Source organism: Trichomycterus rosablanca, chromosome 17 (assembly GCF_030014385.1).
Source record: "Trichomycterus rosablanca isolate fTriRos1 chromosome 17, fTriRos1.hap1, whole genome shotgun sequence".
Classification (NCBI taxonomy): domain Eukaryota; kingdom Metazoa; phylum Chordata; class Actinopteri; order Siluriformes; family Trichomycteridae; genus Trichomycterus; species Trichomycterus rosablanca.
The window spans coordinates 51,812-63,061 of NC_086004.1; the positions used below are offsets into that span (position 1 = coordinate 51,812).

Here is an 11,250-nt window from a genome sequence, read left to right on the forward strand (position 1 = left end):
TAAGTGGCCTGTTTTAGTATTTAAAAATCTTCCTGCTTCTAAAACCTAAATGTTTATTATTGATGTGATGCTGAACTTTTGTTTCTTCTGAGTGAGTATTTCTTTAAGGTGAAAAAAACAAAATACCTGGAGAAAACCTATTTAGAAACTGGGAAAACAATTCCGTATATACTGAGAAGAGAATCAAACCCAGGCCCTCAATACACCCAATACAGGACGATACAATTCTGATCCAAACACAGGACAGTTCAGCTAAACCAGGATGGATGCAACCACCTACTTTGTATGGATGCACTTTCTCATATTTAATTGCTTCTTAAGTGTTTATAAGGTTAGGAATACATTGCTGTAAATACAGATTTTTGGAAAACCCTCAAAAGTGAAAAAGAGAATTTAAATCCAAGAAGAAATTTCTGAAATTCAAGTCTGCTATAATATACAGTACATCTTTCTGACAAGTGTATTTACATTTATGATGGAATTAGTTTTCAAAAGAAAACCATCATTGTTTGCATAAGTGGGCAGCACAGTGACTAAGTGGGTAGCACTGTCACCTCACAGCAAGAAGGTTCTGGGTTCGATCCCCAGGCGGAATTTCTACTATAAATTCTGTCCCAATCTGTGTGGGTTTCCTCCAGGAGCTCCGGTTTTCTCCCACAGTCCAAAAACATGCAGTCAGTTTAATTGGGGACACTGAATTGCCTTATATGTGTATGTGTGTGTGTGTATATGTGTGTCTGCCCTGTGATAAACTGGCGCCCCATCCAGTGTGTTTCTGTGTGCCTTGCGCCCATTGAAAAGCTGGGATGGCTAGCATTGTACCTCACAGCAAGAAGGTCATGTTCTCCCCGTGTCTGCGTGGGTTTCCTCTGGGTGCTCCGATATTCTCCCACAGTACAAAGACGTGTAAGTGAGGTGAACTGGAGACACTAAATTGTTCATGACTGTGTTTGATATTAAACCTAAATTGATGAATCTTGTGTAAGCAGTAACTACCTGTCCTGTCATGAAAGGAACCATGATGTTAAAATACTAATAAACAAACAAACAAACTAAAGCTGGGATAGGCTCCAGCACCCCTCCGTGACCCTGATTGGATAAGAGGTTAAGAAAGTGAGTGTGTGTGTGTGTGTGTGTGTGTGAGTGTGTGTGTGTCTTTGAAAAAGAATGAAATGTTGAAACAGAATAACCTGTAATTATAAAAACACTGTGTAACTGCACCTAGCAACAAACATTCAACAGTCACAATTTAAACAAACTCTCACTCACCCATTCAAAACTAGAAGACAACCCAGACTCTAGAAGGTCTCTGGTACCAGGAGATCAGAAAGAAGGGCCACACATGTCTGTACTTATTAGTAGAGAATGTTGTAGAATGTCGAGATTAGATTACATACTAATGCAGACAAAAATGTCAAAACCTAGTTTATTAAAATATGCATTAAACACACTACAACATTTCTCATTTCCTTGTTTTACAAACATTTCAGATCCAATAAACAAAGTTAGTTTTTGCCAGTGGTCCCTTTTTTAAAATGTATAGGCAAGAATTCTATTTTATTTGTATATAATAACAGTTTTCCACCTGCTGTAAATGGATTAAAATTCTAAAGAAATTACAGTATCATTTCTTGAGTGTATGTTGTATATTTGGCACCACTGGACAGTGGTAGCTCAGCAGTTAAGGTAGTGAACTAATAATCAGAACATTGCCAGTTCAAGCCCCACCATCAAGTTGCTACTGATGATCCCCTGAGCAAGACTCTTAACCTTCAATTGGTCAAATTGTACTCGGTCATAATTGCTTCAGATAATGTGTTTGCTACATGCTACATACATCAGAATGTGACTTTAGCTGAATTAGTCTTGTTAACATTCAACTGTTAACTTAGTTATTTATAAACAGACGTGATGCCACATCAGGATGCAGCAAACATGAATCTCTCACATTTGTTACAGTACATACATTAAAACATTTTCTATAAGAACATTTCCTAATTTAAGGGTTAGATGTATAAAAGTTCTTGCAGCCAGTTTTAGGCTTAATTCAGTCACACTCGGCATAAAAAACTTTTTGTCTTAGAAAATGAGTCTGTGAGGCTAGGTAAGGAGCTTTTACTGATTGACTTTTGTAAACACATGATTTTTTTGTAATTGTGTGATTATTTTCACTGTTGCACAGCAAAATTTTAGGAAGACACCATTTTATCGCTGCACCATTGCACATTCATACATTTAACTCTCAGTTTCTACTATAAATTCTGTGCTTCTGTTTCTGCTTTTTGAATAAACGGTTTCATTTTCTGGGTACAAACTAGGTCACTGTTTACCAAGCGCCACATGTCAAGAAGTTCTTGAGGAAGAAGTTTGTGCACCACAATCATGCTCTTATAGAAACATGGCTCTTTGTTGAGTTTGCTCTTTTTATCCTTTAGGAGGCCAAATGTTTTAAATGCGTCATGTTTAATAGGTGTGACATGCAGCACCTCCAAACACATGCCGAGAAAAACATCATCAATAGGATACAGATCCAGAGTTTCAGATGCCCAGTAGAGCTTTCGTGCCAGTGGTCCATCCATTAGAAATCCTCCTCCCCCTGCATATGGTGGGTAATATGTCTTGTTATACAGTGTTTCTGGAATATAATACTTGTTAGTCTTACGTCGGATGGGTTTGGCTTTCATGAGAACATCTCCGGCGAACAGGTCTTTTACGGTCATGCAGCTTTCCAGATACTCCAGAATGTTTCCCACACTTACAAAGACATCATCATCACCTTTGTAGATGTACTGCACATTCCCACAATAAGTGAAGAACCATTTCAGGAAGTGGGTCTCTTTCAAAGTGAGGTTAAAAAATGTGTCCATGAAATCCCACTGCAGAATGTCACCATAGATGTAATCCTCGTATTCCAGAAGCTTTTGGTGGTTCTCTTTTTCCATTTCATTTGATGACTTTCCTAAAAGAAAGAGTGTCTTTGTTTTCTTGCCATCTATGACCTGCTCTTTTCCCCAAGTCTGCCGGATCACTTCACGCCGGTCATGCTGTGTTATGATAGATTTTATGACAATAAGCAAGTAAACATCTCCAGAACACTTTTCTGGATGGTTCATAATCATGGGGAAATATCTACAGTGTCTGTACAGCAAAAACTGTTGAACATTTGGCTCTAGAGCAGAGAAATCTTCTTCTAAAGTTACGTTCAGGTTAGCGCTGCAGTCCCATGTTCTAGTTTCTTCCTGAACATACACTGGTGCTAATGGTGCCTCATCTGATATTTCCTGATTCTCTTTCCAATTATATAATGATTTCTTCTCAATGCTCTCCAGTTCTTTAATGTCAGTATTTCCTTCTTTAAACATGTTCATCATTACAACAAATATAAACAGCACTGCACACGCCATCTTGTAAATCCCCCGAAACTTTGGAATCCTGAAAAATAAATGCATAAACATTTTATTGTATGTATCATTTAAAAACCTGAATAATAAAAGTCACAGTTTTCCATACACTTGTGGCTTGTCTCACAGATAAGAGTTTATTTTTGCATCTAACAGTCAAATTCACCAGTACGGAAGAAATGATTTATATTCCTGACAGTTTTGTTTCCTTTAACCAGAACGGTGTGTTTTCTGGGGGGTCAGTTTAGTATTAACAGTGCATTAGATATTTAGATACCTCTAAAAGATTTTTAACAATGTAAAAAGGTTTAGCTGCATGCACCTGGAACTAGCAGGGAACTCAGAAGGTTTTAAGTAGGATTTAAAAAACTCACTGCAGAGCTGGTACATATTTTTTTGCACTGTTGGTTAAGAGAAATACTTTTTCAAACTTCAAAGCAGGTTTGCCAACAAAGGAGTGAAATATAGATAAAACTCCCACCTGGAATGCATTACGAGGAGACAACAGGTGAATTAATTAACAGGTACATTAACAATGTCAGAAACACGCTTGCCCACCAGTGTTGACCCACTAGTCAGAATTTCAGCTTTGCTATCAGCCAGCTGGGTGCCAATACAGACAATAATTGGCTGGTCTGATGGTGGAGGTCCCAGAGGACATTCCTCATAACTGCTGCAATTACGCCCTCTGCAGGCTGATTGATGGCGCTGCACAGAGACGGGGGATAATCCATATAAACCTGACTCATGCTGGTAGTGTTCTGAAACGCATGTGTCACATGAGGTGTGTTTTAGTAACAACCCTCCTCGGTCAGGCTTGGAGGTGAAATCTGATAAGGGAATTGGATACGACTAGATTGACACATCAATGATCTGTGTCTCCATGTCTGTGTTTATTGTCTTGGGTGTGTTTGTGTTCTATGTTGCACCCTGGTCCTGGAGGAATATTGTTTGTCTTCAACCTAGGACCTTGTCATCTCTCTTGATGACTCCCAGATCAGACCATCTGATAAGGTAAGAAGCCTTGGTGTCGTCCTGGATAACCAGCTGACCTTCTCTCCTCACGTAGAATGATGAGATTGTGCTGGTTCCTCCTCTACAACATCAGGAAGATTCAACCATTTCTCTCCATGGAGGCTACTCAGATTCTGGTTCAGTCACTTTTAATCTCACGGTTGGACTACTGCAACTCCCTCCTGGCAGGTGCTCCAATGTCCACTACTAAACCCTTGCAGCTCATTCAAAATGCAGCTTCTCGCCTGGTTTTTAACCAACCTAAACACTGCCACATCACCCCACTGCTGCCACATCACCCCACTTCTGCCTCATCATCACCCCACTGCTGCCACATCATCACCCCACTGCTGCGTTCTCTTCACTGGTTTCCTGTAGCTGCACGCATCCAGTTTAAAACACTAATGCTCGCCTACAAAGCCAAAAATTGACCAACCCCAAGCTACCTTCGTGGTCTAATCAAACCCCGTTCTGTACCATGCAACCTCCGAGCCACCAGTCTTGCTCGACTTGATCCTCCACCCAGGACTAGAGGAAGACGAGCATCAAGGCTCTTCTCTGTACTGGCACCCAAATGGTGGAACAAACTTCCTCTGTCTGTCCGAACATATGAGTCTCTCGCTATCTAAAAACGATTAAAAACTTTCATCACCTCTTTACTAAACACCTAAGCTGACTTGTACTTACTTACCAACACACTTTTCCATTTCCAACCAAAAAAACAAAACAAAACACTTTGGTTCTAACAGGTTTTAGCAGATGTGTGTTCTTGGACTGTTGTTACTTAAACTAGAGTAATGAAATGTTCACTATGGAAGCACTAGTGTAAGACGCTCTGGATAAGAGCGTCTGCTAAATGCCGAAAGTGTAAATGTAAATGTTTGTGTATGTGTGTGTGTGTGTTTCTTAGAACGTTTTTCTAGGCATTTACAACAAACATTTAATAAATAAATAAAAATAAAATGAATAAAACGCTCAACATAACTGGTGATAAACTAATTCTATTAAGGCAGTGTAAAATCCTAATAAACACAAAGTTTCAATTTACTTCTAAAATTATGCAAAAACCTATAAAGTCAAGTAGAGATAACACTGGCAAAACTGATTCATTTAAAATATTTGATCAGGTGTCTGAGGATTTAGTTACTCCTTAATAAAAATCTAAATTAAAATTAAATTTAAAGCAGATTCCAGAAAAAATCATCACTGATTTACTCTTAATTCACAATCATTTAGACTTCTACCCATATGTACTTTGGTGTAGTCAAGGCAAGGCAAGGCAAGTTTATTTGTATAGCACCTTTCATACACAGTGGCAATTCAAAGTGCTTTACATAAGGAAAAAAAGTTAATTAAAAGCATTAAAACATTCCTGAGATCTAGAACCTCAGAAAGACTTCTTGCAAACATTTAGTTACAATTAAGAAAGCATGAAATTCAAACAAGAGAGATAAAAAATTAAGAACATGAAAAATTAAAAGAAAATATTGTAAAATATACCCTACAATTTGGGAAATACGAAATTAAAACAAGAGAGATAAGCAATTAAAACATGAAAACTAAAAGAAAATATAGTAAAATATACCCTACAATTTAGAATGTACACTACTCTATAAAAGGAATTATTAAGAGCATGAAAAACTAAAATAAATATGGTAAAATGAGGGTAATAGCAAAGATTTTGAGCTCAATCATAGGCACAAGAAAAAAGTAAAGTTTTTAACCTGGATTTAAACATTTCTACATGTAAGGAACATCTAATATCTCCTGGCAGTCTGTTCCAGTTATATGCAGCCCAACAGCTAAATGCTGCTTCACCATGTTTAGTTTGGACTCTGGGCTCAACTAGCTGACCTGAGTCCATGGATCTAAGAGATCTACTGGGTTTATATTCTCTAAACATTTCTGAGATGTATTCTGGGCCGAATACATTCAGTGATTTATAGACCAGTAGCAGCACTTTAAATTCTATTCTGTAACTAACCGGAAGCCAGTGTAGAGATTTTAGAACTGGAGTGATGTGCTCAGTTCTCTTCGTCTTAGTTAAAACTCTAGCAGCAGCGTTCTGAATGAGCTGTAACTGTTTAATGGTCTTTTTGGGAAGTCCAGTTAAGAGACCATTACAATAGTCCACCCTACTGGAGATAAAAGCATGGATCAGCTTCTCTAGGTCTTGTTGGCACATTAGACCCTTGATTTTGGATATATTTCTAAGATGGTAGAAGGCTGTTTTGGTGATGGTTTTAATATGGCTGGTGAATGTGAGATCAGAGTCTATTAGAACGCCAAGATTTCGGACTTGGTCTTTGGTTTTTAGAGCCCGGGAACTGAGGTGCTCACTGACACTAATCCTCTTCTCTTTGCTGCCAAACACAACAATCTCTGTTTTGTCCTTATTTAACTGTAAAAAATTCTGGCTCATCCAGTTATTGATGTCCTCTAAACACTGACACAGTGAATCTATTGGGCTGTAATCATCTGGTGAGAGAGCCAGATATATCTGTGTGTCATCTGCATAACTATGGTAATCAATGTTGTTAGCCTGTAGCATTTGGCATAATGGCAGCATATAAAGATTGAACAGAAGAGGTCCAAGAACTGATCCCTGTGGGATTCCACATGTCATAGCCACCCTGTCAGATTCATAGTTGCCAATAGTGACGAAGTAACTCCGGTCTTCTAAATAGGACCTGAACCAATTAAGGACTGTTCCGGAAAGTCCAACCCAGTTTTCCAACCTGTCCAGCAGTATTCTATGATCTACAGTGTCAAAGGCTGCACTAAGATCCAGTAAAACCAGAACTGATATTTTACCCGAGTCAGTATTCAGCCGTAGATCATTTAACACTTTTATGAGAGCCGTTTCAGTGCTGTGGTGAGCTCGAAAGCCTGACTGAAATTTGTCAAAATAACCACTGGAATTCAAAAAACTGCTGACTTGACTGTAAACAACTTTCTCAATGATCTTAGCTATGAAAGGAAGATTTGAGATCGGCCTGTAGTTGTTTAACACAGACGCATCCAGAGTTCTCTTTTTTAGGAGTGGCTTAATGGCAGCTGTTTTCAGTGACTTTGGGAAAACGCCTGATACTAGTGAGCCATTAACTATTTGTTGCAAATCAATTTTTACAGAGTTAAAGATAGTTTAAAAAAATTCAGATGGCAGCATGTCGAGACAACATGTCGATGATTTAAGATGCTGAACTGTTTTCTCCAGAGTGCTTTGGTCTATTGTATTAAATTGTGACATACTAGTCATGTTATTTTTAGGTGTCTGTAGGGGCAGCATGGTTTCATCGTTTGACTGAGTGGTGTTGATGGTCAGTCTAATAGTTTTGATTTTTTCACAGAAGAAATGAGCAAAATCATTACATTTCTCTGTGGACAGAAGTTCTGGTGTGATCCGTTTTGGAGGATTTGTAAGCTTGTCGACCACGTTGAATAGAGTGCGGGTGTTGTTGATGTTCCTGTTAATGATCTTAGAGAAGTGCAGCTGTCTAGCCCTGCATAACTCAGAGTTAAAACTACAAAGGCTTTGCTTATAGAGATCATAGTGGATTTGAAGTTTAGTTTTTCTCCACTTACGTTCAGCTCTCCTGCATTCTTTTTTCAGAGCTATTACCATCATTGTGTTACGCCATGGTGCTTTCTGTTTGCTCAACGTTTTCATGACTTTCACCGGGGCAACCACATCCATGACAGTCAATATTTTCACATTAAAGTTATCCAGAAGTTCATCAACTGACTCTGCAGTTAAAGTTGGTGACATAGCTATGGCCTCCATAAACTGAGAACTAGTACTTTCATTTATGCACCTTTTCTTAACAGAAACAGAGCTAGTTTGAGCATCTGGAGTGATCAGTATTTCAAAGAAGACACAAAAATGGTCAGAGAGGGCCAAGTCCTTGACCATAACAGAAGAAATGTTAAGACCTTTAGAAATAACTAGATCCAGAGTGTGCCCTCGAGTATGTGTAGGCCCTTTCACATGTTGCAATAGACCAAACGTGTCAAAAAGTCCAAAAAGTTATTTGGTGTTATTGTCCTTGTTATTATCTAAGTGGATGTTAAAATCCCCAGTTATGATGAAAAAGCTGTACTCAGTGGAGATAACTGACAGTAGTTCAGCAAATTCATCTATAAAATGTGCAGAGTATCTTGGAGGTTTATAAATGGTTACAAATAAAATTTTGGGAGTACCCTGCAAAATAAAACAGAGGTATTCAAAAGACATAAAATTGCCAAGCACAGTCTCTTTGCACTGGAATACATCTTTAAATAAGGCAGCTACTCCTCCACCTTTCCTACCACTTCCACACACATTCATAGAACTGAAGTTTGCTGGTGCTGTTTCATTAAGAACAGTAGCACTGCTGCCTTCTGCTAACCATGTTTCAGTTAGAAACAGAAAATCTAAACTGTAGGACAGAATTATGTCATTCACTAAAAATGATTTGTTGGCTAGAGATCTAATATTAACTTTAAAGGAATTTAGCTTTAAAGGAACCACAGGAGCCCCAGGGGCAGCCAGAGGTTGTCGTGGTACAGGTTAGACTGGTTGACTTGATATGCTGAATGCGTTCTATTCTTTCTATTTCTAATCAACACAGGAATAGAAAACATTTCAGACATACTGGGTCCAAGCTTACTCTCCAAACTGTTGTCAGTATCATATCTGCTATAGCAAGGACCCTGAACACATCACAACGTGTTATCATTGTTTTGTATTCTGCAGCCGCTATCAGTAGCACTCGCTGAACGTTCTGAACTCTGTACAGCCAGAGGAGATGAAGGACAAGGTTGCTGCTGACGGTGCTGAAGTGGCCTCAGGGTACGGGGGGGGAGGGGTGCCTTTTGGGGTGGAATCTGTGGAATGGCTAAGATGGAGAGTGAGAATTTAGTCCCAACACTAGAATGTGTCAATAATGTAATTATACTGAATATAAACTTTAAATTCTCACACCTTCACACCATTATTTCAATAAATAATTAATATTAAAACATAATAATGCATTAAGTGTGGGAAAACAAACACATCAAATGTCATTGTACAACTAAAAAGTAAAAAGACAAAAATAAGATCCAGTAAAAATTTGCAAATAAATGACTGTGTTCTTTGGCAGGAGTTTAATACTTAACAAAAGTATTTCATCATCACATGAGATAAAGCTAAAGAAAACAGTTTAAGTGATAACAGTCAATTTTATATGGTTAAAAACATTATTATTTGAGTAATTATTGTAAATATTCATGTGTTATATTTAAATTAAGAATAAAGGTAATGATTAAGTCACTGTAAAATACAGAAAGTAAAACTCACATTTTCCAGCTGTTTGTGAATGCAAAGGGTTGTAAAATAATTCAATAAATCCGATAGATGTAATAAACCCAATAAATCCAGTGAGAACCAGACTGGGATGCAGAGACTCGGCTGAGCTGAACTGGTTCCTCTTTTAAAGCTCCTCACATGTCAATCGATCCAAACCACGCCCACAAAATCTGCAGATCCCGCCCACAAGATCTCCCAGTTCTGCATCTACAACCTAATGACTGCTTTCAGTCACTTTCAATTAATAAAAGCTCATTTACATTTTATGCATTTGTATTCAGACACAGGGAGAACATGCCAAACCTTTCACATACAGGGACCAAAGGTACTCCAAGTAGCCAGGATTCTGGAGCTATGCAGCACTAACACTAACTGCTGTGCCTCATTGATGCCTTGATATTTATATTTAGAACTGTGGGAGAACATACCAAACTCACACCACATAGACAGTAACCAAACATGAGGGTCCAAACCAAGGTCCTGGAGCTGTGTGACATCAGCACTACCAGCGGTCCACTGTGTCGTCTGGTCTGAGGTTGTTAAAACTCAACTGGAACATTATTAACATTAACAGTGATGGCACGTGGGCATTAATACCGTAACCCTAACCCAAGTTATTGTCGTACATGTTATGGACATACATGTTATGGATGTATATGTTATGGACGTACATGTTATTGACATACATGTTAGCATTCCAGACAGAATTCATTCTGGAAAACATCCTAATAAACACATTAACACACATCAAGCAGAAATTTCCTATGGATAAAAACATGATCGACTTAATCTTCTGATTTCATCTGTTGTTTGGAATTTTTTCTTCCTTTTTATTTGACCCTCTGTTTCCTCTCACTGCATCTGCATCCTGTTTCCCCCTGTCCCACTGCTGCTCCCCATTTACATGGATAAAAATAAGGGGTAAATGGTTGTACCTTTTTACCAGCAGCATTAAAACACACTACAGTTGATTTTCATCATAGTACAAATATACAATACACCATAAATTCAGGACATTTCATCACTTTCAGTTTTTGCTGAATATATCATGTTGATTTAATTTTTAGTTGACATAAATACCATTTTACACTTAATCACCAGTATGACAATCAGATTGTGGCAGGATACAGATCAGGGCAAAGACATAAAGACCTAGAGCTTTGTGTGTCCCAGGACCACTGTGGTCTCAAAATTTCAGAACAGACATAGCCCAGACATGAACATTTTTAAAGTTGGCTGTCCTACCAAATTGGTCATTTAGGCAAAACAGAGGGTAAGTTACTCTAAAAGAGCCCCACAAGTCCTGCACAGTAATAGAAAAACCTACTGGACCCTCCACAGTCTTAATAAATCAGGCCTTAATGGGAAAGTTTAATAAAGGGAGCCACCATAAAGTAAAAAGCATGTGACAACCTAGTTGGAGTTTGCTAAATGGCATGTAAAGGGCTCATGGGGTAAAAGACACTTTGGACTGGTGGGATTAAATTTAAACTCCAATAACTATTT

The 11,250-nt window shown here is 38.3% G+C and overlaps 1 protein-coding gene across 1 annotated transcript; it reads right to left on the reverse strand.

Moving 5' to 3' along the window:
* Positions 1–1,444: 1,444 nt before the first annotated feature.
* Positions 1,445–9,824, reverse strand: b3gnt7 (UDP-GlcNAc:betaGal beta-1,3-N-acetylglucosaminyltransferase 7). The gene is made up of 2 exons (XM_063013068.1): positions 9,736–9,824; positions 1,445–3,432 (listed from the first exon to the last, which is right to left on the reverse strand). Coding segments are annotated over exons 1-2 (1,182 nt in total). The 5' UTR covers positions 9,738–9,824; the 3' UTR covers positions 1,445–2,252.
* Between the last annotated feature and the right edge of the window lie 1,426 nt (positions 9,825–11,250).